Source organism: Sinocyclocheilus grahami, unplaced genomic scaffold (assembly GCF_001515645.1).
Source record: "Sinocyclocheilus grahami isolate Dianchi unplaced genomic scaffold, SAMN03320097.WGS_v1.1 scaffold348.1, whole genome shotgun sequence".
Taxonomy (NCBI): domain Eukaryota; kingdom Metazoa; phylum Chordata; class Actinopteri; order Cypriniformes; family Cyprinidae; genus Sinocyclocheilus; species Sinocyclocheilus grahami.
This window is the reverse complement of record NW_015505527.1, coordinates 14,814-42,676: the sequence shown is the minus strand read 5'-3', so window position 1 is coordinate 42,676 and position 27,863 is coordinate 14,814. Positions and strand designations below refer to the sequence as shown.

The following is a 27,863-nucleotide window of genomic DNA, read 5'->3' as shown; positions in this document are numbered from 1 at the left end:
TATATATATATATATATATATATATATATATATATATATATATAAACACTGGGGGGTAATTGCTTACTTTGAAAATTTGGAAAACATATATTGCTTATGTTGGAAATATTTTAAACTTCACTGTTTTAAACCATGAAGGCGAGCCAATGGATATCACATAAGCAACATGTAAGCTTTGCGCAAGAGTTATGCCGGTGAACGTCTTAATCTCAGTCAATTCACTATGCTGAAAGTGAAAACGGAATGGAGTAATGATGGAGCTTTTGGCATCTGACGCCAAATAATTGATGTTTTTGACTATCTCTGGCTGTTATACTTTTATACTTGAGGCCACCAGCTTTAGGACTTTGATATACTAAGGTGACCAGACGTGCCACTTTTAGGCAGTTTGGAAATCCTGTGCAGAACGTGTCCCCAGGAAGTGGCACGTCTGGTCACCTTAGAGCAGTGGTTCTTAATCCTCTCCATGAAGTACCCTCAGCACTGCACATTTTGTATGTCTCCCTATATCTGACACACCCACTTCAGGTCTTGCAGTCTCCACTAATGAGCTGATGAGTTGAATCAGGTGTGGTAGATGAGGGAGACATACAACATGTGCAGGGCAGGGGGTAATCCAGGACAGGTTTGAGAACCCCTGCCTTGGAGTATAGTCACTAGTGGTCGACCGATATATTGCCAAGGCCGATATTTGGTATTTTTCAAATATCGGCATCGGTCGATAAGTTTTTCTGTTTGGCCGATGTGTTCGAGGTGGGACTTTTAATTTGACGGCGCTGAGAATGGCAGCGCCTGAACACACAGTGCTCACATTCTCCCTCTTGTTCGCTGTCGTCGTTCAGTTCTGTCTAATATAGATAGAAGTCTATCTAATAATCAGACAGAACTGTTAAACAAAGGAATTAAAAGGTATACAAAAAAGTATTATGACGATTGCTTTAATATTATTAGTAATATAAAGGCAAACATTATAATACTTTCTCGTTTGCCGTCAGCATTCAGGAAATACGCATTTATATAATTTAAACAAATCTTTGAATGACTAATGAACATTTAATTTCACAAACCTTGCAGACTTAGTCGAATCTAGTTGAGATCTTGTGAAGTGTGCATGTGTGCATGTGCATGATCGCGTGTTCTCTGCGTGACGGTCGGTCCGTGCAAATTGAATGTTGACAGGAGGAGAGTTCAGCTTCACTGGAACTTAACCTCAAACTTAGTGATTTCAAATTATGCTGCGCTTTATGCATTTGCCCACTGTCATATTCATGTCATTTTCATTGCGTGCTGTATGTAAAATGAGTGTTACCATGGCTTTATTTGAGAAAAAAAAAGATTCCCAATGCACTGTTGTGCCCTGTTGGTTACAGTGTTTACTTCCTTTTCAGTTAGATTTTTTATGAAATATTTATTTGTGAAAAATGCTTTGTCTTCTAAAGTATAAGTATGTTTATTTTACACAATTATTTTTAATCCATTTTCAAATGATTTCAAATTTCTTAAATATTAATTAAAATAAAATTATATCGGATTTATATCGGCCATCGGCCACCCTGCTTTCCAAGATATCGGCATCGGCTGTCAAAAAACCCATATCATATGACCACTGATAGTCACCTTATGGGGAAAAAAATGTTGCATAAACTTAACAATTAAAGTTGGTCTGTACTTTCATCAAATATGTGACCTGTGCTCGCAAAATGAGTCGGAATAAGCAATAGGGCTGGGTTTTGACACAAATTTCACGATTCGATTAGATTCTCATTCACTAGCTTTCGATTCGATTACCGATTCAATGTCGATTATTTTGAATATATGTCAGGTACAGGACATGCCAACTAATGCTGTAAAATATGTATGAGAGTCAGTTGGTACTACATTACTATAATATTGAAGGTTAAAATGGACTGATTTGTTAAAATTACACCATGAAGTTTTTAAGATAATGAAGTTACAGTGACATAGTGATATTTCTGCTTCAATTCGTTTTTTTTTTTTTTTAAATATAAACATAATGGTGGCTGTCATAAAATCTTGATGGATTTATTCAAACATAAATTAAACATTGAAGAACAGTCAAATTTATAATAAATATGTTATATCGTGTATATATTTAGCAAAATGTCCCTCTCTACCGTTTATTTTTCTAACTGACTAATGAGTTTATGGTCACCAAATAAGTTTTTTCAGAGATAAATGTGACGTTACGTGACATTGTTTACAAGCCATTATATTGACGTCTTTGCGTGACTGAAATACTGATTGAGCGATTACATGAGACAGGATACGGCTTGTAAAGTTATACTCATTCTTTTAACTTACCTTTTGGATGTTTAGTCATGTTTATTTTGTGCTGAAGCTGGTGTTATTGTGGAGGAGATGATTAGTTCAAAATTAGTTTTGTTTTCTTTGCATACAAAAAGTATTCTCGTAGCTTCATAAAATTATGGTTGAACCCCTGATGTCATATGGATTATTTTACCGATCTCCTTGCTACGTTTCTGGACGTTGATCGTGTTACTTGCATTGTTATCTTTGAGAGGGCCAGTGAGCTCTCAGAATGCATCAACAATTTTATTCTGATAGTCAAAAGATTACTAGGTCATTAATTGCTTGGTCATTGAGAGTGCATATTAATGTAACCAAATTTGGTCATGTGACTGAAGAATTAAAATGACTACTACAGTTTAAACTTTGAACTGGCTTTTATAGTTGCAGTTGGGAACACACATATACATTTTGGGAAATCTATTTGAAATCAGTCTTTATTTTTGCAATTTCATTTGTTGCACACAAAATAACACACTTCATCTTTTAAGGTGCTGTATGTAATTTTGACTGTACTAAAGCATAAAAACCACAATAATACATTTGCAGATATTCAGAAAACATGCTACTTGTTTCTCCAAAAAACAATGCTACATCCAGTTATTCAACTTTGAAAATGTGCATTCCATGTCGGAATGTCTGTTTTTGTTTTGGTCTGTGTGACTCCGCCCACTTACAGTTTGCCCAGTAACATTTTAGCAGCCTGGGTTGTTAGTTTGCAAAAAACACAGCATACTGCAGTCTGCAGCCATGTAAGCCAGCAAACCAATTGGATCAGAGATCGCTGATTCCACCTCACCTACAAAACCCCTGTATCCATCTAAAAAGCTCTATGACCACAAGCATAGTAAAACACGAATAAATCAACTCATCAGTTTACAGTGCAAGGTGCGTTGCCTTCGATTGTCAGTTGCGCTCACTCATGTTGCATGTCCTCAATCTGACAACCCACATGAGCGTTGAGTCTGGGGAAGAGGTGGCGGAAGAAACAATATTTCAGTACCTAATGGAACACCGAAAACATGAGGGGCACAATGAGGAAAGAGTTCATTTTAGAGACAGATATCATTATCTGGAGCTTGTTTTCATGTGCGTACATCTGCATCCTACTGTGTAAGCGTACATTAAAGCATAAACACGCACAAGGCAAGGAGAACAATGGATTAAGAATGGCTAAAGGAAAGATTTAAAAGTGCAGGTGTCTGGAGAGGGGCGTATCTGGTGAGTCGTTAAAATCTTGTTAGGCATTTTAGGGGACCCTTATCACTAATTCATTGGAAAAGAATTTGTGGAACAACAGTGGAGCTGAGCCAAGGAAAGTGAACATTCACTCACACACTGTATTACTCCCAGCAGATTATTGTTTTAGCATGAGCTTCCACAGGTGACCTTCCTGTCTCTCTCGCAAAAACACACACACAAACTTACTCTCTTTCTGAACCCACTCCAAAGACACACTTCCTCAAACACTTAAAGTCTTGTCAGATTTACATGCGGAGGTACCAGCACTAACTCTGAAAAACAGACAACTGTGTGTCAGGAACCATTGCCAAATATTTCCATGGCGCCCTTCCTTAGTGAATTTGTACTCTGATGAATGTGTGTTGTTTGTCTTTAAGTGATTTGTACTTTTTCTGGTATTTGCTGTGTATATTTGTGTTATTTCCTTATAAAAATGCAATCTCCAGACTTTTATTTTTGCATTTTTGCAATCTGCAAAATTCTGTAAGTGTTAACAAATTACCCAAAGCATTTAATAAACAACCACACAAGGGGCGGGGACATGTAGAACTTTGTGAATGACGGGCGTTCCAATTCTGTGTAAATCTGTGGAACTTTCTTAAGAATTTCTGAGGCCGCAGATTCCATGTGGGCCTGGCTGTAAGTGTACATACACACTCTCAGTTCCTGTATTGTGGCTCTGCTGTGTGTAAGTGTTTGCATCAGTGTTCCCTTTGTATTTTTTTCAGTTTCTACCTCACTTTGTTTCTCTCCGTAGGAGGTTGGTGTAGAAGGGGGTGTAAGGTTAGTGATGGAGAGCGCTCTCTCGGCAAGAGATCGCGTCGGCGTCCAAGACTTCCTGCTCTTGGAGAACTACAAGAGCGAAGCTGCTTTCATTGAAAACCTGCGCCGGCGGTACAGAGAGGGCCTTATTTATGTAAGACATACACAAACACCATCTTACTATATAATACAATAAAATACTTTTAATTACATTCACATAGAATATGCAACTTATGACCATGTACATACTATAGGATAAAATATACAATGCTGTTTAAAAGTTTGCAGTCAGTAATTTTTTTAAAAACTTATTAAAGGGATAGTTCACCCAAAAATGAAAATTCTGTCATTAATCAATCACCCTCATGTCGTTCCAAACCCGTAAGACCTTTGTTCATTTTCAGAACACACATTAAGATATTTTTGATGAAATCCGAGAGCCCTCTGACCCTGCATAGATAGTAACGCAACTTAAATGTTCCCAGGTCCAGAAACATAGCAAGGACTTCGGTGAAATAATCCATGTGACATCAGTGATTCAATCGTAATTTCACGAAGCTACGAGAATACTTTTTGTGTGCAAAAAACTAAAATAATGACTTTATTCAGCATGTGTCATGATACTCTCCACAATGGCGGGACGCCGCGGCAGACGGGATGAGGAAGGGAAGAATTGTTGAATAAAGTCATTATTTTATTTTTTTGCGCACAAAAAGTATTCTCGTAGCTTCGTGAAATTACGATTGAATCACTGATGTCACATGGAATGTTTTACCGGTGTCCTTGCTACGTTTCTGGACCTGGGAACATTTCAGTTGCGTTACTATCTATGCAGGGTCAGAGAGGTCTCGGATGTCATCAAAAATATCTTAATTTGTGTTCTGAAAATGAACAAAGGTCTTACGGGTTTAAATTGCATTGAATTGAACAAAATGTATTTTAAATTGTAATATTTCACAATATTACTGTATTTTTGATCAAATAAGTGCAGCCTTGGTGAGCAAAACAAACAAAAAGATTTAGAAATCTTATCAATCCAAACTTTTAAATGATAGTTTTCATGTGGTTTTCTGCTTTCTTTCTCTCTTTCTGCCTCTTTATCTGTCTGTCTTTATAAGACATATATTGGCTCAGTGCTGGTGTCAGTGAATCCTTACAGAGAGTTGGAGATTTATTCCAAGCAGAACATGGAGCGCCACAGAGGAGTCAATTTCTATGAGATCTCCCCTCACATGTAAGTGTGTGTGTGTTTGTGTGTTATGGCTGTGAGAATCCCTGAGAACATTCCGCCAATTCTCTTAGTATGACTCACTTTCCTGGAGATTCCGGAGATTGGACCATGCATACAACTTTCCACTTACACACACATTCACACTCACACACACCCACCCACACACACACACCCACATACTCATTTAAAGAAGATGTAAAATCCTTCCCATAGAAATGGGAAGAAAATATGTAAATGCAGGAAAGAAAATTGTACTTGTAAAATTATTTTATTGGACTTTAAAAATTGTACACATTGTGTTTGCAAACATGAAGAAAAGTTTATAGTTTTGAAACCCATAACTGTAATTGGGTGTATTATCTGTGAGTGATTCTGTATCCGTTTGTGTGACTTTAGTTTTGCCCTGGCCGATAATTCATATCGTGCACTGCGGACTGAGAGACGAGATCAGTGTATTCTGATTTCGGGTGAAAGTGGCGCTGGAAAGACTGAGGCCTCCAAAAAAATCCTTCAGTACTACACACACATCTGTCCCACCCGCAACAACACACATACTATCAGAGAGAGACTGTTGCAGTCCAACCCAGTATTGGAGGTAAGTACACACACACTGCAAGGGTCCTCTGTGCACAGCTTCCTAATGCCACTCTCACTCTGTCACAACAGGCTTTTGGGAATGCTAAAACTCTCCGGAATGACAATTCGAGTCGTTTTGGGAAATACATGGACATTCAGTTTGACTACAAGGTAAATGAAATATACTTATTAGTTTAATAACAGAACCCTTTGCTTAACCCTTTAACCCTTTTTTCTCCCACAAGAAAAAAATTATAATCAAATTACTAAGCAACCCCTGAATGGAATAACACAAAATAGGTATCATTTTAAAGCTTAGTATCTCAGCTTTTTAATGAATGTAATTTTGATCAACTCCTAACGAGCGCTGAGCAGTCCCTCTAAACCGGAATGTACCGCAGGCGAGACCCCCCCCTGATAAATGACAAAAAAAAATCCTAATTTACAAAATATGTTTTTTGTGCCATTTACTCTAATATGTCAAAAACATCTTACAGCTCAGATAGGCATGTGTCATATGTGATTTGAAAGGACTCATCAATTAGAATAAAACAAGCATAATTGTTTGGGGCTTTGAATATACTGGAGCGAGTTTTTGTACAAGAAGTCACCCCAAGACCCATATGAAAATAATATATTGATGTCACCATTTTGCTTGTAACTTCATAAAACATGCTCAGACCGTGGAATAGACGATCATTTTAAATAGACAACATTTTTTAGAGCAGATTCTCCTGATTAAAAAGAGCCCAAAATCACTATAATCTGTCATTTATGTCTAAAGATATTCCTCAAGAATTTATAACACACATAAAACTGCACCGGCGGCATGTAGCTTATCAAAAAAAAAATCTAAGGTAGCTGTCATGTAGTGTTTTCGCTTGTAAATTCATAAAAATAAAAAAAAATAATTCGCACAAAAAATTATCCCGATTAAAAAGAGCCCAAACTCACCATAATCCATCGTTCAGATCTAAAGATATCACTCATAGAGCTATAACACATAAAACAGAATTAGGACATGTAGCTTAGCAAAAAAATCAGAGGTTGCAGTCCTGTGCCGTTTTAGCTCGTATCTTCACAAAACATGCATAGATCTTGAAAAACCGCACAGAATTATTTTCAGAAAATTCTCCAGATTAAAAAGAACCCAAATTGACCATAATCCGTGGATCAGATCGAAAGATTTCGTTCATAGAGCTGTAACACATGAAACCACTTTCATTTGGCGCACTGAGGCGCAGCAAAGAAAAACAGCTCTATGCTTCACGTTGCGTTTTTATTCGTAACTTCATGAAACATGCATAGATCGTGGAAAACTGCACGTCATTATTTTCAACAAAAAATTCCCGATTGAAAAGAGCCCAAATTTACCATAACCCGTCGATCAGATCGAAAGATTTCGTTCATAGAGCTGTAACACATGAAACCAGACAGGCGCGCTTGAGGCGCAGCAGAATAAATAACTGTACTTTCACTTTGTGCTTTTATTTGTGACTTCATGAAACATAGATCATGGAAAATTGCACGTCATTATTTTCAGAAAATTCTCCCCATTAAAAGGAGCCCAATCATACCATAATCATTTGGATCTAAAGATATTCGTCATCGAGTTATAACACATAAAACCCCAAATGCACACATGGTGTAACATCGTGGAAAATGGCATATCATTATTTACAGCAGATTCTCACGATTGAAATGAGTCCAAAATCAAAACAATCCATTTTGTCTTTCGTGTGTAAATACCTAAACCCATGAATTGAAGAAATCAGTTGGAGAGCTCCATTGAACACTTGGCAAGCAGAATGTAAAACCTACAATATTTCTGTGTATTTTATCTTTTATAAAACTTTTTTTTAATATATAATCATGTATCATTTTAAAGCTTAGAAATTCAGCTTTCGAATGCATCCAACCATTTCGATCAACTCCTAACCAGTGCTGCCTAGTTACTCTAAACCGGAGTGTACCGCCGACGGGCGCCCCCTAGCGAAGAAAAAAAAATCATATTTTTCAAAATCACTGCATTGATCAACACAAAATAGGTGTCATTTGAAAGCTTGGAGACTGTCCTTTTCAATGCATGTAGCACTTTGATTAACTCCTAAGTAGTGCTGAGTTATTTGCGAATAAATAGAAAAAAATGTTTTCATAATTTATGAAAAATGTTTTTTGTGCCATGTACTCTGTGTCAGAAACATCCTACAACTCAGATAGTCATGTGTCATATGTCATTTGAAAGGTCTCATCGAGCAGAATAAAACAAGTATAATTGTTTGAGGTTTTGACTAAACTTGAGTGAGGCATTATTTCAAATTCAAAACAACAATTTCAAAACTGTAAAGGGATAAGAGAAAGGCTACCTTGGTTCCAAATACTGTAACTTTTGATTACTTCATGATATCGCCACAAAATTTAATTCATAAACAGCACACATGTTGGGGAACATCACCAAAAAGAATTCTTCACCTACCTTATTTTTTTCATGAGATATTGAATGTCAAATAAGAATGATATGAACAATTTCCCTTGACCACACTAATTTTTCTTACAATTTAATACCTTTTTCTCAACATGAGAATATTCAAATGCAAAGATTTTTCCCCCTAAAAATATAGAAAGATTTCTATCAAACGATACCTACCTTTTGACTCTCCTTGCTACGATCTTGGAGTTATGAGTCGTTATGTTTGTGTATGTCACTCAGAATAAACATCAACTTCAGTGAGGCAAAAATGCCCTCAGGGCTTAAAGGGTTATATCCAGCCCAAATTTACTGGCCTACATTTCAGCTGTTCACATTAGCAAAAGACTAATATGTATTAAAATATTTTAGCAAATATTTGGTTATTTTGGGCAGATTTGAGCTTATACACAAAACATAACCTTTTATGCACCATTAAAAACAGTTCTTTCTATTTATGTCTTGTTTAGGGCGCTCCAATTGGAGGTCACATCCTAAACTACCTGTTAGAGAAATCCCGTGTGGCCCATCAGAACCATGGTGAGAGAAACTTCCACATCTTCTATCAGCTGCTGGAGGGTGGAGAAGAGCCTCTTTTGAAGACACTTGGTTTGGAGAAAACCAACCCACAACATTATCATTACCTGGTTAAGGTGTTTATGTTAATGGTGTCTATATGTGTCCATGAGAGAGAGCAGATTGGTCTTAATATTATCGGGCCATGGGCATTGTTGGCATGTTTGTGGTGTGCTTGTTTGTAACAGACACTCTCTCTCTGTCAGGGTAACTGTCCACGGGTGAGCTCCATCAGTGATAAGAACGGTTGGAAAGTTGTGAGAAATGCTCTCACCATCATTGGCTTTAATGAGGAGGAGATACAGGTACACCACACACAAACCCACTGGACATCCAGATCCACTGGACAGAAGACGTTCTGTCGTAGTCAGGAAACACACTTACAAAGGAACTCTCCTCTTTAGGAGCTGATGGAGATTGTGGCCAGTGTTTTACATCTGGGTAACATACAGTTCGGTGAAGATGAGGAGGGAGAGACACACGTCACCACTGACCCTCAACTGCAATATCTGTCCCAGGTGAGTTAATATCCCATCTCAGGTGATAACTCAGTATGTGTCTGAACTTTATACCTGTTTCTGGGGAATTAGATACCCGTCTCATTAGAGTCACTTGTCTCAGGTTTGCTGTGTGCTATTTTGACAATAGGGTGCTAGATGCTGAAGTGACAGCATCTTTTAGAAACCTGTCTGAATACCATTAAATAGATATTAGTTTGAATTCAAAGGCAATATTACAAATAAAAAATATTAATTTTTGTTGCAAATATTTTATTCGTTTACAATAACGTATTTTAGTGTTACAACTGGCCTCTTGATGTCCTGCACACATACATTGTTGCAGAGAATGTGTTTTTTTTTTTTTTGGTCAACAGCTGCTGGGTGTGGACGGGTCAGTCCTGAAAGAAGCTCTTACTCACAAGAAAATTGTTGCCAAAGGGGAGGAGGTAATATCACAAAATCTCTCTGTCTGTTCTGTCTCACTTTCAGATTTCAACATGCTTGATCTTTGCTAATATTGTCATGCAACACAGTTGTGTTTGTGTGTTTGATTTCAGATGATCAGTCCCTTGAGTTTAGAACAGGCTCTGTCTGCTCGGGACTCTTTGGCCAAAGCCATATATGGTCATGCCTTTACCTGGCTTGTCCAGAAGTTAAACCAATCATTGGCCTTTAAGGTGTGTTTCTTTTTTCTGTCGATGAGGACCGCGCCCTTTCTTTTGCTTAAGTGGGCCTTTTTGTCAGAATGTCATCTCGCATGTATGAACTGGAGCTTAGTGTGCTTTTTAGGTTTTGATGTGCCCTCTAGTGGAGTGATTATAAAGATTATTACATTTTTGTGTTTTTACAGAATGAAGTCTACTACTCCAGTAAATGTTCTTCTATTATTGGTTTGCTGGACATATATGGATTTGAGGTCTTTCAACACAACAGGTCTGTTTGACTTGTTTTTTTTACTGAAGAAATAGTCAAATAGAAACAGATTATTTGCACTATTAAAACATCATACTATAGAAAAAAAAATTACATTAAGATATCAGAATGGAAGTAAGGAAGAATTAATAAGTACATTCATGTCTTTCTTTTTTCTGTCTGTAGTTTTGAGCAGTTTTGCATTAATTACTGCAATGAAAAACTGCAGCAGCTGTTTATTGAGCTCACACTGAAAAGTGAACAGGAGGAGTACGAGGCGGAGGGGATCGTGGTGAGTCTGTGGGAGAAATTCTTTTTACAAAAGTCGGTGTATAAATGTGAGAAACGGTTATATCTAAGTTCACCTATGCTGAAAATATTTCTATTAGTACATTTCTAAAGACATTCCCATTAATAACTTACTTCTACTATTTAAAGGGATAGTTCACCCAAAATTTTTAATTCTGTCATCATTGGGTGAACTATCACTTTAAATAAACCCTCTATTAGCACAGCAAACCCCTCTGTTTAGACGTATGTCCTATTTATTTAAATATAAAAATAATAATAGGAATTATTATTACTATTATTAATGTGCAAAGACACATTAATCTGATCAAAAGTGACAGTAAAGACATTTAAAACATTACAAACCACTTCTATTTCAAATACATGCTGTTCTTTTGAACTTTCTATTCATAGAAGAATCCAGAAAAAATGTATCACAATTTCCACAAAAATATTAAGCAGCACAGATGTTTTCAACATTGATAATATTAAGAAATATTTCCTGAGCACCAAATCAGCATATCAGAATTATTTCTTAAGGATTATGTGACACTGAAAACTGGAAAATTCAGCTTTGCCATCACATGAATAAATTACATGGTAATATATATTGAAATAGAAAACCGATATTTCACAATATTACTAAACACAGCCTTGGTATGCATACAGACTGCATTTCTTTTTTTCACTTTTGTTATATTTGTGTAAAAATGACATTCCTTGTGTTTTGGCCAGTGGGAGAGAGTGGAATATTTCAACAACAAAATCATTTGTGACCTGGTGGAGGAGAAACATAAAGGCATCATAGCCATTCTGGTCTGTCTGTGTGTTTTCCTTCTAAATATGAGGGTTTTTGGTTCATCCAAATTGAATTGAAATGAACTAATCTAATCTTTTGTAATCAGGATGAGGAGTGCTCAAGACCAGGAGATGCCAGTGACATCACCTTTCTGGAGAAGTTGGAGGACACACTGGGTGGCCATGCCCATTTTGTCACGTAGGACCACTAGCATACTCTGTGTCTCCGTTGTTTAAGCAGCATGCCTGATGTTTAAGGTATTACTGGGATCTGCTATCTGATTGGTCCATTTCATGTTTCAGTCATAAAATGGCCAACGGGAAGATCCGCAAGGCTATTGGGCGAGAGGAATTTAGACTGGTTCATTATGCTGGAGAGGTCAACTACAACGTCAACGGTGAGGAGAGAGCACCCATTCATCCATCTGTCCGCCCATAGTTCATTTTGTTTGGTGCTATGATTGTAGTTTTTGTCCCTCCATTTTCAGGGTTTCTGGACAAAAATAATGACCTGCTATACAGACACCTGAAGGAGGTACAGTGTGTTTGCAGTGTGAACATGATGTTATGGCTGAACAGTATGTGTTTCTAAACCCACTGTATCTCATTGCAGGTGCTGTGTCAGTCGGGGAATCACATTGTCAATCAGTGCTTCCATGCAGATGAGTTGATGGACCAGAGAAGGCCAGAGACGGTTAGATGAACCCACATACACACTATCACATACAGACACATACTGTACATAAACTTACAAAAAAAATGAAGTCTTGTTTTCTCTGCTCAGGCTGCCACACAGTTCAAGCTCAGTTTGGCTAAACTGATGGAGATTCTGATGTCTAAGGAACCATCGTATGTACGCTGCATAAAACCCAATGACGCTAAACAGCCAGGTAAAAACATATGTTTTGTATTGATAGACCAATAAATTGCACACACATAATGCTTGTATTTCCCTGTTTTGATGTTACTGACATTGTGCGTGCTGTTCTCCCTCCTTCCTCTTCCTTCAGGCAGATTTGATGAGGTTTTGGTCAGGCATCAGGTGAAGTATTTGGGTTTGATGGAGAATCTGAGAGTAAGGAGAGCTGGATTTGCATACAGACGAAACTATGAGGCGTTCTTAGAGAGGTCAGTCTTGTGCAACCAGCTTTTCTGTTAACAGATGGCCATGTTTCTTTACCTTGTTTTGTGTTTTGTTTCTTGCACAGGTATAAGTCTCTGTGTCCGGACACCTGGCCAAACTGGCGTGGGAAACTCCCAGAGGGGGTCGCCACTCTGGTCAAGCACCTCAACTACAAACCTGAAGAATACAAACTGGGCAGGTAAGGGGTGAGACGAACAGATATACACACTACCATTTAAAAAAAAAATTTGAATAGACAAAAAAACAGAAACCCTGAAAATAGTGAAAATGAGGTCCTCCTTTTCTGGCTCTGGGGCAGCAGTGGAGGAGCTGGGGTAGCAGTGGAGGAGCTGGGGTGAAGTTGATCTTAGTTTGCTTTCTGTTTAGGTCCAAAATCTTTATCCACTTCCCAAGGACTCTGTTTGTGACTGAGGATGCACTTGAGGCCAAGAAACAAACCATCGGTATGTTCTTTCCCTGCAAGCACTTGTTTTTTGAACGTCTCTTTTGCTTAGTTTTTATTATGATATAATGAATAAACTTGCAGTATCTGATTGTTTTTAAGCTGTCACTCTGCAGACATCTTGGCGGGGCTACAGGGAGCGAGCCAAGTACCACCGGATCCGACACGCAGGTAACCTTGACAAATAGACTAAACACAGTCAGACAGGCATAGCAAAGGAAGGCAACAGCCAATCTGTTTGTCTCTTTCATCTTGCAGTAATTGTTATCCAGTCATGGTGGAGAGGAGTCAAAGGCCGAAGGAAAGCCAAGCATCGTAGACAAGCAGCTGACACTATACGCAAGTATGGGAGTTTTTTATTATGTAGGTGAATGAGTAACATTGATTGTGTCATTGTCATTGATTGTCCTTTCTTAATCCTTGATTTCATCCTTCCTTAATTACACAGGTTCATCAAAGGCTTCATTCTGCGCAATGAGCCTCGTTGCCCTGACAATGAGTACTTTCTGGATCATGTGCGATTCTCTTTCTTGATGGAAGTGAAACGAAATTTGCCAAAAAGTGTTCTTGACCAGAGCTGGCCAAGACCACCACCCTCACTCACTGAGGTATGATAATAATGTATGATAAAGGTATAAGTTATGATGCTAAATTGAACCACTGAGCTCTGTTTGGTCAGACCAACTGGAGACTTAACAAATCTGTGTTTTGAAGAAGTAGATGTGATTACACTAATGTTCTAAATAAATACTTTTACTATTCAGCAAGGATGCATTATATATACTGTATGTATTTGAACTAAACACATAAAAAAAAAAAAATTCCCACGTTAATAATAATACAAAATGTTTCTTGAGTACCAAATCAGAATATTAGAATGATTTTTGAAGGATCATGTGACACTGAAGACTGGAGTAATGGCTAGCTGCTGAAAATTTTACTTTGCCATCACAGGAATAAATTGGTAACACTTTACAATAAGGTTCATTAGTTAACTACATTAGTTAACATGAACTAATAATGAACTGCACTTATACAGCATTTATTAATCTTTGTTAATGTTAATTTCAACATTTACTAATACATTATTAAAATCTTGTTAACATTAGTCAATGCACTGTGAACTAACATGAACATCTGTATTTTTATTAACTAACGTTAGCGTAGATTAGTAAATACAGTAACAAATGTATTGCTCATGGTTAGTTCATGTTAGTTAATATATTAACTAATGTTTAACTAATGAACCTTATTGTAAAGTGTTACCAATAAATTATATTTGAAAATATATTGGTTAGTGCGTTATTTAGTGGTTAGTGCGTCGACATATAGCGCAACTGCGTTCATGGTGACCCAAGTTTGATTCCAGTCTTGAGGTCCTTTGCCGCTCCCCTCTCTACTCCCAGGACTTTCCTGTCGTCTCTCTACTGTCCTATCTAAATAAAAGGCATAAAAAGACCATAAAAAAATTGTGTTAAAAATATATATATTAAATAAAAACAAAATTGTTTTTACAATATTACTTGGGCAGTTGTGGCCTAATGGTTAGAGAGTAGGATTTGTAATCCAAAGGTCGCAGGTTCGAGTCTTGGTACTGGCCGGAATAGTAGGTAATACCAAGACTGGGGTGAGACCCTTGAGCAAGGCACCGAACCCCCAACTGCTCCCTGGGCGCTGCAGCATAATTGTTTTGTTTGTTCACTACTCAGTGCTGTGTGTGTGTGCACTTGGATGGGTGAAATGCAGAGCACAAATTCCAAGTGTGGGACACCAAACTTGGCCACATGTCACAAACTTTCCTTTCTTTTTTATTGCATCTTTGATCAAATAAATGCAGCCTTGCTGAGTATTAAAGACTTCCTTCAAAAACTGTCCCCAAAAAGACCCCAAACTTTTGAATGGTTGTGTATGTACAACTTTGTTTTTCCCCACAGGCATCTGAGCACCTTCACAGAATGTGCATTCGCAACCTGGTCAATGACTACTGCAGGAGAATCCAGCCAGAGTGGAAGAAGCAGGTACTGCATTCATACTAGAGTAAATACACACATACATGGACAACCATAACTGATTTCACGCTGTCTGCAGTTGGAACAGAAGGTTGTAGCCAGTGCGATCTTTAGTGGTCAGAAGGACTGCTACCCTAGAAGTGTTCCCAAACTCTTCGTAGCCACCAGACTAGGTAATATTCATACACAAACACATGATGAAATATCTATGCTGAAAAACACAAATACATAGACAAACAAATATAGAAACTCACTGACACATTTTTATTACCACAGAGACCGAAGAGATCAATCTCAAAGTGCTGCAAACTCTTGGGACTGACAACAAGGTGAAGGTAAATGTGTTTTTATGATTCGTGTGAAATTATAGCTTAATGTTTGTATGTATTCCATGTAAATGTACTAGATGCTTTTAGATTTTTTGTTTGGTCACATGGTTCCATGTAGTATTCATTAAAGTCCACAATGAATGAGGTTAAGTTGTTTGTTTATTAATTTTGAATGTTACAGTATTTGAAATAAACTACAATATAAACTGCAAAGACATTTTGAACTGTAAATGAAAAAGCACAACTTAAAAAAGGTCTAAAGACTATGTGCTCCCAGCTGAACACTCAGGTGCCATCTCAACACTTGAGGCTTCATCCTGTTTCTCCTGTAGAGGGCGCACTCAGCCTCCAGAAAAAAAAAACATTAGACAATATGGACCCCCCCCAAAAAAAAAATATATAAATGGCTCCTACAGAATCACCTTACCACAAAAATATGGCAAGTATTTATCCAAAGGAGCCAGTAAACCAGTCTTATTAAGTAAAATACAATAAAAAACAAAATCAATCTAATCTAATACTTATCTTAATAGAGATTTTTTAAGGTTAATATTAGAGGGGTTGAGAATCTATTTGTATATTGTTTTCTTTTTCAGTATGGTGTAGCGGTCACTAAGTACGATCGGCACGGTTTCCGCGCACGTATGCGTCAGCTGCTGTTGACCACTTCATCTGCTGTGCTGGTCCAGGAAGCAAAAATCAAACAACGTATCGACTACGGCACATTGCTGGGTAATGTTACTGTAATACAGCTCTCTCCTTTGTTGCCTAACAATACTGTACGACATCCATGCTTATTAAAGTTTCATACTCCTGTTTTTCACCGTATCTAATTCTTGGGTAATCATACTCTTCCCTAGTACTCAAACCATAAATTCTCATCAGTGACAAACAACTAGTGTGCAATTAACCTCTTACTGGGTAACACTTCACAATACCATACAATCTCGGTTTGTTTCTTTTTGTAGGTATCTCTGTTAGTTCCCTCAGTGATGGATTCTTTGTTTTGCATATTCCCACCACTGACAGTAAGCAGAAGGTGAGAGAAGCCCTGTTATGCTTTGTGATTGTCTTGGTTGTGCAGTTGGACATCTGTTGATTCACTTTGACCTTCTGACCTTTAGGGTGACCTGGTGCTGCAATGCGATCATGTGATTGAGGCTGTCACCAAGCTGGCCATCATGGCAGACAAGATACACAATGTCAACATCAGCCAGGACAGGTGTGTGTGTTTGTGTGCGTGCAGAATGGTAAATCCATTAATAGACAAACTGTGTTCGGGAGTGCTGCCGATGTTCTCTAGAAAGGCATGAGAACTTTAGTTTACAGCACGTATATGTATGCATGTTTACAGCTTTCAATCTGGTTATGCTATACTCTCCAGTATCAGGTTTGCCGTAGCAAGGGGAAAGGAGGGAGTGCTAGATTTCTCCAGTGGTTCGGACCTGCGAGTGGTCAAGACCAAGAATGGACACCTGTCTGTGGTGAGGCTCACACATTTACTGATAAAGAAATACAAGGCTGAAAAATGCACTGGTTTTGGTTAGAAGGGAAGAGAGACAACAACGGTAGAAAAAAATGGTTGGTACTGGAATTTCAGGATAAAAAAAGTAATAAAATATAATAATAAGATGGATTATTTAGCAAATGTTGTTTGCAAGGAAACTGATTACTCTGGTCCCTCTTTTCCAGACCACCCCACGAATCTCATGAACAGCCAATGACAGCTCACCAGATCATTTCACAGGAGTGCTTTAGCCAATCACTACACAGAGCCAGACTACACTTTTATGATTAATTTCAGTCTTACTCCAAAAGCACATTTTAGTATGTTAGCAAGTGTATATTAAAGGACATTTGTAATCTTTTCTTTTTTGAACTAAATTTTGCTTATGCTTTGATGAGTTTATTTTATATTTTCTCTCATCTGACCAATTAAATGAATCTTTGTTTTTCAATTATGTTAATAATTCAAGCTTTACTATGCAGATATGCTATGAGTTTTTTTTTTGAGAATTCTTATTAACTACATAATCTTTTAAAATTTAAATACAAAAGCATAGTACTTTCCAAATAACACCACTACTCTTTGTCAGCGCAATGTTTTATAACTGAATAAAAATGACGCATTATTTTTGGTTTGCTTTATTAAATCTCTAAAACTTGCCAAAAAAACTGATGCCAAAAACTGCTCCTTCTGGCAGTGTTTTGAAACCGATCAGTCACAACATTTCAAGTGTTCTGTATGACTTCACTTCAGGGGCGTAGCCATCATTGCAGAAGCGAGGGGGACAGAAATGTCAAACATAACATTTCTGTAATCTATATAACCTACCAGTCAACAGTTTTTGAACAGTAAGACTTTTTAATGTTTTATAAAGAAGTCTCTTCTGCTCACCAGGCCTGCATTTATTTGATCCAAAGTACAGCAAAAACAGTAATGTTGTGAAATATTTTTACTATTTAAAATAACTGCTTTCTATTTGAATATATTTTAAAATGATTGCTGTGCTCAAAGCTGTATTTTCAGTATCATTCCTCCAGTCAGTGTCACATCCTTCAGAAATCATTCTAATATGCTGATTTGCTACTCAAGAAACCTTTTTTCATTATTATTATTCTTATTATTAATGTTTTTTGAGCATCAAATCAGAATATCCTGTTTTTCTGAAAACAACTGTTTTCATACAGGATAGCTTTTGTCCGTATTGGGAATTTCCTCGTAGACTTTCTTTTCCCTCTGGCTTCGAGTGTGAATGAAACACACACTGCACGGAATGTTTTGCGCTCAGTGATGTTCATCTCGCCTTATTCTGGGTCCGAATAAAACATCAGATCATGCACAGACTATCCTGTCTCTTTGAATTTAAATCTATATTTATTCACACCGGCTCTTGAAAACCTCTATGCGAACACACTTGCCCGAAAAATTGCGGGGGACGAATTTATGTGATATTAAAAGTGACACATCCCCCGCGTAATCTACTCCCCTGCTTCACTTACTGTCTGTTGTATGTAAAAAACAAACAAAAAAACTCATAAATACACATGCACTAGAAGTGCTTCTTAGTCATTTTATTCAGCACACACACTTGTACAAAACAAACATATATTTCACTTTTGCACTTATTTATGAACAATAAATATCGTATGAAAAATATTAGGCACATAAATAAAATAAATAATTTAATAAATAACACAAGGTGGAAAGTACAGGGGAATGACAACGAAAAGGAGATGTAAAATTGATCTCATTCTGACCTCTGATTTGCTGAATATTATTGGAGGAGGGAAGTGGGGTGTTTGGGGAATTTTGGTCTTCCAGAATGACTGACTAACCTTTTTTTTCAGTTAAATAGTCCAGTATAAAAAAATAACTTGCTGTTTGTTAAACACTCACCCTTCAAACAGAGCCATATACATTCAAGTATAACAATTGTATTATCTAAAAATACTTAATGGTCCAATAACACTATTTGGCAATCTCATGATAACCCACACTAGCTGCCTGCTGATGTACTCAACCCCTGAGACTTATCAAATACATTGAAAATACTCGAAATACTTAAATATAAAATACAGAAATGCAGTTAAAAAAAAGTCTTCACACATTAAGGCAAGTATCTGTTCAATTGTAAACAAACAGTAAATAAAAAAATAGCAATAAATTATTTTCATAAATAAAATAATTAAAGAACAAGGTAAACAGAAACTGACCTGAAAATGTTTATGGATATGAATGTTAGTGTATTAAATTATGTCTTTTCTTGGTTTTGTTTTATAATTTAATTCTGTGTAATACTTGTGCAATACTTGGTTTTGTTCTTTTTTCTTGTTTTTTTTCTGCCTTTGTTGATTTACTTGCGTGTTTGTCAGTATTTGGCTTGGAGCACAGCGTAATCTCGTGCCAATCTGCTCAAGTACCGTTCCAGATCTCTCAGTATCACATACCCTCTCAGATGCTGAATCCAGCGGGACGTCTCTGCTGTTGTTGTCTGCTGTGTGTCCACAGATCCTCCCGTAAAAATAAAGCCTGCTGATGCCAGGGTGGGTTGTGGGAGGCTGACAGAGGTCTTCTCCATCACTGAAGTAGAAGATTGTGTAGAGAAGTGTGCAGAGCTGCGAGGATTATCCGTCCGAGTTGGGGTCTGGAGTACAGTGGTGCTCTCTGTGGAATGATGCATGCTGGGAATCGGACCGGAAGATGAAGTTGCGTGCAGGGGATGGAGAAGTGGGGATTTTGTAGATGCAGTGATACTCAGACTGTTCAACTGCAGATAGAGAGCGAACATTAGTAATCTGTAAGATTTTCTTGGTAACACGTTACTACTTGGTATATATATATATAAAAAATTTCAAGAAAATTCTTAATGTTTTTCATATCTGATCTTCAAACATGTGGCTGTAACCCTGGCTTTAGAATATTACATAATTGTTGCAATAATGTAATAATATTATTATAATATTCCAATGTAATACTATTATTTAGAAGTCTAAAAAAAACTAGAATAAAGAAGTGGAATTTATTTGCTCTACCAGTAAGAAAATGATCACACAGAGGTCACAAGATCAGACAAATATGACTAAAACACTAGGCTACATGCCAAAGTCTTTATTGTTATTCTTAGATATCATATAAATATATCACAAACAGTTTCTATATACACTAAAAAAAATCCCCTTGGGATTTTTAGAGATATTCTGGCAAGAGCACCCTCGTTTTGCAACTAAAAGGGCCGGGGGTCATGGGAGTCGTTGTGACATTGTGTCTATGAGATCACTAAATTAGCTACTGATGGCTGGGAAGTGATTACGCATCTAACAAGTGTGCACTTGTACCTGAGAGTTGACTTGTTTTATTAGGTCCCGCAGGTCTATTTGCAGACTAACAAATCTTTGGCGCAAGGTGGGCTGGGGCTTTCCTCGTTTGCCTCTTCTCTGCTCTCTTCTTTCCTTCGTCGCATCCCTCTCTCTCTCCAGCTGCTGCCGTAGAACTTCCAGGTGAGTCCAGAAGGTTTGGAGGTTGTGAGAGGCCAAACGCAAACGCTCTGTGTCCTGAACCACCAAACACACATGCTGTTAAAATATATCCCCGTGCAGTAAAATAACGAACTAAAGACGTGATAAAGCTTTGATGCGCACCTGCATGTGTAGCCAGCTCTGATAACTGACCGTCACCGCAGGAAGTGAACTCAGCATCAGCTCTCTGTATTCAAAGAGCTCGTCACCAAACAGCTGTTGTTTCTGTGAAAACAAAACCGCATGGTGTGAATATTTAGATACAAAGTGGAAAAATGTGACAATACATATCGTTTTGTCGTTAATATGTTTCGGCTTTTTTATGCAACTAGCATTTAGTTTTCTTACGTAGCGGGACAGCAGTTGTTGGACGCCTGCGCGAATAGTGCGTGTGAGGCGCAATGAATTGGAGAAGGACAGCGCCCCCCTGTGGCCAAGAGGGGAAGAGGAGTTTGTGGACACCATACAGGTGAGGATGAGGATGAGGATGCAAAGAGGAGACAGACACCGCCGAAACATCTGGGAGAATGTAAAGCGAAACTGTTAGATCATTCAAAGTAGTGGTACCTTCAATATTATGCAGATACAATGATGTATAATAAGACACACGGTTTATCAGTTTTATTCGCCAACGTTTTTATCGATCAAATCTCACGTCAGAGATCAGCCAGTAGTCTCAGTAGTTCTTTTCACAGAACAATACAGTTAAGGCACTTTGAATCTGATACGTGGGCTAAACAAGAGACCGTACACATTTGGAATTTTATTACATAATAATAACAAAGATAGCCTATATTTTTTCCGTCTAGTAAGTGATGCTGTAATAAGAAAGTTCAAATGATATCGTCTCTTACCTCGGTTTGAAAACCAGCACTTGATTGCTCAGTCGCCAGCTGTGATTTGAGATGATGGTGCACTGGAGATATCATCTTATATTCGCTTCTTAACGTTTCGGTTTCGCTCTTTTGGGAATACCAGTTGTTCTTCTTTTTCAGCACGCGTATAGCTAGTCAAACAATTCCAAGAAGTAGGTTACAATCTTTAAGATTGTACTGTATTTTCATGTTTTCATGTATAGGCTGTATAGTTCAATATAAAGTATAGTTTCTTTATATATTTTTTTTCCAGAGATGACTTCTACTTCTTTACAACGAAATGGCAGGTTAACTGACTAAACAAAAAACGAACAAATATAGAGACACTGACAAAAACTAAATAAAAAAGTGATTAAGGTATAATAATAATAATAATTTAATAATTTAGATTTAGCAGACGCTTTTATCCAAAGACATTTTTACCAGTATGAAACATCAAGGAAACATCAAAATGTTAAAAGAGACAAAAAGATATTCTAAATTAGGATGTATAGATGCAACTGATAGAATGTGAACAAGAAAATGTATAGAATTGTATATCTGACAGCAGGGAGTGTTTTCAAACACGTAGCAGATTTTTTTTTTGTCAACATGTTAAAATAAAGTATAAATAAATGATGAAAGTATAATAAAGCATAAATTAATATGAAGGTTGTAGTTGCATTACATTTTACAACCGACGAAGACATGGAAACTCGCACGACAGTCCCTATGGGGAAGACCCTCCCACGCTTCCTTGCATGATCTAGTCTCTGTCTCTCTCTGACGCTGTCTTACTCAACAGATGATTTCTACAAGAAAATGAAATTTCTGTTTTGCCCCATGACCAGCTGGGCCGTAAATTCAAAAAAAGTACCTTCTTAAAATGGAGACCACAATATCTGTAAATTCGAAACATCTGTATTAAAAACACAGAAAAATCATGGTTTCACTTGCTCTAGAACTAATGCATTGTTCCCCTATATCCCCTGTACATTTATTTGCAGTTAGCACATCTTTTATCCCGTTGGGGCCTCCATGGATCGGATTTGTTAGTCCAGAACATCCCATACACTCTTAAAAATAAAGGTGCTTCACGATGCCATAGAATAACCTTTTTTTTCTAAATGGTTCCATAAAGAACCTTTAACCATCTGAAGAACCTTTCTGTTTCACAAAAGGTTCTTTGTGGCAAAAGAAGGTTCTTCAGATTATAAAAAGGTAAGAAAGAGATGGTTCTTTAAAGAACCTTTGACTGAATGCTTCTTTGTGGAACCAAAAATGGTTCTTCTATGGCATCGCTTGAATTTTTAAGAGTGTAGATGCATGGTCAGATTGGGAATTTGGAACAGAATTTTTGAACTGTTCCTGAAACCATTCCTGCACAATTTCTGACAGGGTGCATTATCCTGCGGAAAGAGGCCACTGCCATCAGGGAAACACCTTTGTCATGAAGGGGTGGACGTGCAGGTAGGTGGTATGTGTCAAAGTAATATCCACATGAATGCAAGGACCTATGTTGCACAGCAGAATGCCCGTGACCCTGGAGCCAGTTCGCAGGTTGTCTTTTGGTACGTATTAATCACTGCATACCAGGAAAGGGAAAACTTGCTGTTTTGGAGATGCTCTGACCCAGTCGTAGAGCCATCACAATTCGGCCCTTTTTCAAGTCACTCAGGTCTTTTTGCATGCCCATTTTTCCTGCTTCCAACACATGAGAATTCAAGAACTAACTGTTCACTTGCTGCATAATATTTCCCACCCCTTAACAGGTGCCATTGTAACAATATAATCAATACTATTCACATCACCTGTCTGTGGTTTTCATGTTGTGGCTGAAATATTGCTGAACAAACTGGAATTTTCTTCTTTTATGTTTTTCTGCAGTTCCTGCTGCTTGTGGAAATCAAAAGAAGTTTAATAATAGTGTAAATAAATGTTTTTTTAAATAGTTTTTTTTACAGTTATTCAAAACATTTCTGACCTGCAAGTCAAAAACAGCAGGTAAACATGATAAGAGAAATTCAGTCCTAGCATGTGGCTTTGAGCAACAACTAAAATATATTTAACTTTACAAAAGTTTTAAAAGGAAACACTCTGGATTGTTCTTGTACATTCCCAGTGTTTATTGAATTTACTTTCTTTCAGTCTGTCTAACCTGGGATATCCGAATACTACAAAACATTTTTTTCGTTGTCTCTTCTTTTTGAGGGAATATCCATTCTAACGACACTGGCGATTTCACTGGCTGTGAAGACATGAAGTTTAAACATGCATCACAGTGTCACTGGATTTTGAGGTAATCATATGCCCATTGTTTAACAGAAGATGCCACACATGCAGACCACAACTAGTATGTAAGTTGACATGTATAGTTTACAGTGAGTAAAGATGGTGAGGTTTATTTGGTGATGCAAAACCGCTGTTGCACCACATGAGCGTCTCGCTTCATGTTTTTCACACCAGAAGTTTTGAGTTGAGCAACACTTCCTTTCTCCATTGCGCGCTCTCTCTCTCTCTCTCTCTCTGTCTCTCTTTCTCTCCGTCACTCTTTTCTCTCACTCTCTCTCAAGTGATGTTGTCAGAGATAAAAACTTCTTATTTAGGAACATACATACGCATGTTCACATAATTATAGAGGTAATTATAGAGAGCCAATGCATGTTACCTATTTAATTTAAAGTACAATTTAATATATTATGTACATTATATAATCAGCAGAAAATTCAAATTGAAAAAATACATGATTTTTAAGAATGTCTTACTATTTGGTTTGTCTCCCTTTCGTGTTATTGGCAACAGCACTAGAGTTGCATGCCCTTATGAAAAAGAAGTGAGCTTAATTGTGTCAAATGTGCTCTTGAAGAATACTTGAAAGTATATGAAAAAACTGTAGTTGCAGGTAATATAATATGAATTAAATAAATGGCCACTTAAGTGTACATTAAGAGTGTCCACTTTTAAAGTGCACTTTGTAATAATGTAAAATTAAACTTTTTATATTAGAGTATTTTGCCATGCTTTAAAAAAGTAGTTATTTTAATGTGTTGACTAACAAAGCACAAGTACTTGATTATTTGAATTGTAGTGTGTTATTTGATATTACATTTAAAGTTAATATTATGTGCACTAAATCTTTCTGAAATTACATATAAAGATGTCAAAAAAGCACTCTTAAGTTAACTAACTGCATTTGATAGTTTGCTCTCTACATTCATTTTCATTGAATTGTAAATAACATGTAAGTGTCCGAGATAGTTACATTCAATTTGCACGCAATTGTGAATTTTGTGTAAAACCTGGTGATCATGTAATGATCCAGCATTATTTTAGATGATTTAAAGAGCATTTTGACTATTTGAAAAGCAGTTCATGATCAATGTTGCAAGTTAGAAATAGTGCAGGATCAGAAAAATAAATATTTATTTATCGTTTTACATCGTATTGTCTTTGTTTCACATTTTTAAAGGGGAAAAAAAATCCAAATTTGCTACATTTTGAGTTCCAGATTTTTAATATGATTTCAGACTTTTGAAACCCAATGTATAGAAGAAGTAGTGGGTGATTTTCGTTGTTTGGCCATATGCATGTTCATCAAGGAAGTAACAAACCCCATCATGACTCTTCCTGGTAATTCCTTGAGTGATCCTCTGTGCCAACTGGAGGGGGGAATACTTTTGTATTCATTATACATATGATTTATTCAAAAACAGAGAAGTAGGGCGAAAACCACATGGGTGGAGGCGGAGCAGTGGTGTACAATTTGTCATTTCTTGTTGTTTCGCGGTGACCCGTAGGAGGGGGTAATTCTCAACTGACAGAGACCCACACTGTGGCTCACAATGTTTATGGAGGTTTATATATGACTCAAATGACTTTGTATGCATGAATACATCATTAAGATGTAACGCATACCATATATATTTACACATAATATATTACAAGTGCATTTAATGCAGGCAAAGCCATGCATTTGCATAGCATGTTACGATGTAAACAAAATGTCATAAATACACTTTTGATATTAACTTCCCTCTTGATATTGTTCCAGTTGTTCTTCCTCTTTTCTATTTTTCCAGCAGTGTCTCTATTTCTGTTTGCTGTTATTCGCAGTCCTGACTCATCCAATACTGTATATTAGTTTTCCTTATGGCACACCAGTTTTGATAGATTTCTCAGCTAAAACTTATGATCTCACTTCTCTCTCTCTCTCTCGATTGTTTTTCCCCCTTTTTTCTTTCGCAACTTTTCTTTCCCTTATCCTCATTTCTCCGGATGTTTAAACTGCATTTTTTTTGTTGAGCTGGGTTGTTATCATGACATACTGTGCACTCAGTGCTCACTTTATTAGGTACACCTAGTAGCTAGTATGGGGTCGGACCCCCTTTTGCCTTCAGAACTGCCTTTCTTCTTCTCCATGGCATAGATTCAGCAAGGTGCTGGAAACATTCCTTAGAGAGTTTGGTTAAGCCATTAAGTATGCCATTAAGTTTTATTGTCAAATGGACTAAATACAGTTTAATGGTTATCAAATGAGATCAGACATGCACTCTATAGGCCTGTAGGTATACATTATGATTCCTATGGTATCTTTTTTTGTCTGGTTTTATACCTTGTATCACAATTTCTCCTTATCTGAACATGCACTAAAAAGACACAGGGATAAGAGAGTCAGACACACTCTGTTATTGTCATTGAATGCTATTAATAATACTAAATATTACTACTAATAAAATATTAATAATAACAGTAAACATTTTGTTGATTGCATGACAAGTTTGTTAAGAAAAATGTACATATCTCGACAACTATATATATATATATATAGTTGTCGAGCAAATAACTATATATATATATATATATATATAGAGAGAGAGAGAGAGAGAGAGAGAGAGCAAATAACAATACTTGATCCTGCATTCTTGATCCAGTGCTGGAATCCTAAAGGTCAGCCTATACACCACAAATTGAACTCCGCTTAGAAGAAAACTGCTGAAGTATGAGAAGTTGCCCAATTGTCTGATGAGGCTGTAGCTTCCCGTTTGCACACATTTAGATCAGGGGGGAAAAGGGGCTGTTGCTTTCAAATGATCCACAAGATGGTAATGATAACCTAAAGCTATCGCTAATTCTAGAATGTAAGAAGGCCTTTTCTTTTGTATATTCTTTTGGGATGGTTATGCATGGGCCAGCAGACCTTTTGCTAGGAAATATAAAAATATCCAGCTGCATATAGTTGTATTAGAAATGCAAAACAGAGACATACTTCCAATCCAATCCAATAGTACACTATTGTGTTTAAAGTACACTGTAGAAAAAAGTTTTTTTTTAAAAATTGAAAATAAAACGATTATTGGAGTACAAGAAAATGCTATTTCAGTTTCTGTCTATTTCAAAATTTCACTTGAATTTATTGTCATTGTTTCTTTATTGTTTGTTAAATTTGCTAGCAGTTTCTGAGTGAAATTTTTCTTCACCAAATGTTTTAGTGTGCCTCAAATGCTTCACAAAGGACAAATTGTGTGCAGTTCTTAAACAATATGATTATTTTAAAACATTTTCCTGATTCTATGAATAAATTGATGTAATAATAATGAAATACTGATATATGGAAAACTGAAAATAGTAAATCTGTCTGAATCTGTCATTTAGATTTGCATTTAAAAGTCTTACATGTTTTCCTTCTGGTTTATTGTTCCCTTTTACCTAGAAAACAAGACTGCCATCAAGCAGGGAAAGCAAATAAACTAAGTTTCACCAGTTACAAGCATCCCGCATTGACTCCAGAACAGAGCCCATTAAGGTGACTGCAGTTCAACATCTGGGCTCTGATAGTCTGCACGCGCATCAGCCACGCACCTCCGCTTTTGTATTCATTATACATATGATTTATTCATCTTAAATTTATAATGAAAAGATTATTTTGCTAAGGCTTTATTTTTTTAAGAAAGCCAGTTTAAGAAACATGTCTGCTTTACAAAATTTACAGTTAGACCATATTTGTACCAGACACCAGCACAGTTATTGAAAAAGAATGATTGGAAATTGAATAAAGATTGGAAATTGAAAGATCCAGATTTCGCAACATGCATCAGCTAAATGATCTAATTTTCCACAACCGGATCTTTACCATCTAAACGCAAATGTCAGAACCAATTCCTGACAATCCCTGGCATAAAACAGCAATAGTGAAAGTGGCCTACAAATGTTTAGGGGGATTTCTTGTGTCCTCTTTACAAGAAAACAGAATCAATGAATTATAGTCAAAATTCTTAGAAGTTGTTAGATATGCAGTTGAGTTTGTGCATGTCTCAGGTGTAAAGAATTGACAATAGCTACATTTAAATTGGAAGTTTGTGTTCATTTTGTTTGATTGCCAGTGGTAC

The 27,863-nt window shown here is 36.9% G+C and overlaps 2 protein-coding genes across 4 annotated transcripts in view; one reads left to right on the top strand and one right to left on the bottom strand.

The window, feature by feature from the left end:
• Positions 1–17,739, top strand: part of LOC107548455 (unconventional myosin-Ic) — a 27,097-nt gene extending 9,358 nt beyond the window's left edge. For 2 of the 3 annotated variants that reach the window (XM_016229130.1, XM_016229128.1), the window contains exons 2-32: positions 4,328–4,486; positions 5,451–5,566; positions 5,960–6,158; positions 6,230–6,310; positions 9,077–9,259; positions 9,389–9,487; positions 9,587–9,700; positions 10,057–10,128; positions 10,240–10,359; positions 10,533–10,615; positions 10,781–10,886; positions 11,618–11,698; positions 11,788–11,879; positions 11,984–12,078; positions 12,169–12,215; positions 12,294–12,374; positions 12,465–12,570; positions 12,691–12,808; positions 12,889–13,002; positions 13,191–13,267; positions 13,369–13,437; positions 13,525–13,609; positions 13,715–13,874; positions 15,201–15,284; positions 15,355–15,448; positions 15,552–15,610; positions 16,201–16,336; positions 16,573–16,643; positions 16,729–16,826; positions 16,989–17,088; positions 17,297–17,739. In XM_016229130.1, the coding sequence (XP_016084616.1) occupies positions 4,361–4,486; positions 5,451–5,566; positions 5,960–6,158; positions 6,230–6,310; positions 9,077–9,259; positions 9,389–9,487; positions 9,587–9,700; positions 10,057–10,128; positions 10,240–10,359; positions 10,533–10,615; positions 10,781–10,886; positions 11,618–11,698; positions 11,788–11,879; positions 11,984–12,078; positions 12,169–12,215; positions 12,294–12,374; positions 12,465–12,570; positions 12,691–12,808; positions 12,889–13,002; positions 13,191–13,267; positions 13,369–13,437; positions 13,525–13,609; positions 13,715–13,874; positions 15,201–15,284; positions 15,355–15,448; positions 15,552–15,610; positions 16,201–16,336; positions 16,573–16,643; positions 16,729–16,826; positions 16,989–17,088; positions 17,297–17,317 (3,087 nt within the window). In that variant the 5' untranslated portion in view covers positions 4,328–4,360 and the 3' untranslated portion in view covers positions 17,318–17,739. The remainder of the gene's footprint in view (positions 1–4,327; positions 4,487–5,450; positions 5,567–5,959; positions 6,159–6,229; positions 6,311–9,076; positions 9,260–9,388; positions 9,488–9,586; positions 9,701–10,056; positions 10,129–10,239; positions 10,360–10,532; positions 10,616–10,780; positions 10,887–11,617; positions 11,699–11,787; positions 11,880–11,983; positions 12,079–12,168; positions 12,216–12,293; positions 12,375–12,464; positions 12,571–12,690; positions 12,809–12,888; positions 13,003–13,190; positions 13,268–13,368; positions 13,438–13,524; positions 13,610–13,714; positions 13,875–15,200; positions 15,285–15,354; positions 15,449–15,551; positions 15,611–16,200; positions 16,337–16,572; positions 16,644–16,728; positions 16,827–16,988; positions 17,089–17,296) is intronic. The other variant, XM_016229129.1, reaches the window with a different exon arrangement.
• Positions 17,740–19,452: 1,713 nt separating this feature from the next.
• Positions 19,453–21,552, bottom strand: LOC107548437 (uncharacterized). The gene is made up of 5 exons (XM_016229107.1): positions 21,478–21,552; positions 20,972–21,142; positions 20,747–20,848; positions 20,444–20,659; positions 19,453–19,875 (listed from the first exon to the last, which is right to left on the bottom strand). The coding sequence occupies exons 1-5, from the start codon at positions 21,550–21,552 to the stop codon at positions 19,477–19,479; spliced, it is 963 nt and encodes a 320-aa protein (XP_016084593.1). The 3' UTR covers positions 19,453–19,476.
• Positions 21,553–27,863: the final 6,311 nt, after the last annotated feature.

Coding starts and splice junctions, on each gene's coding strand:
- LOC107548437 (XM_016229107.1), bottom strand. CDS start 21,552: ATGATATCTCCAGTGCACCATCATCTCAAATCACAGCTGGCGACTGAG. Junction 21,143..21,477: donor GTGCTGGTTTTCAAACCGAG/GTAAGAGACGAT, acceptor ACATTCTCCCAG/ATGTTTCGGCGGTGTCTGTC. Junction 20,849..20,971: donor AACAACTGCTGTCCCGCTAC/GTAAGAAAACTA, acceptor TTGTTTTCACAG/AAACAACAGCTGTTTGGTGA.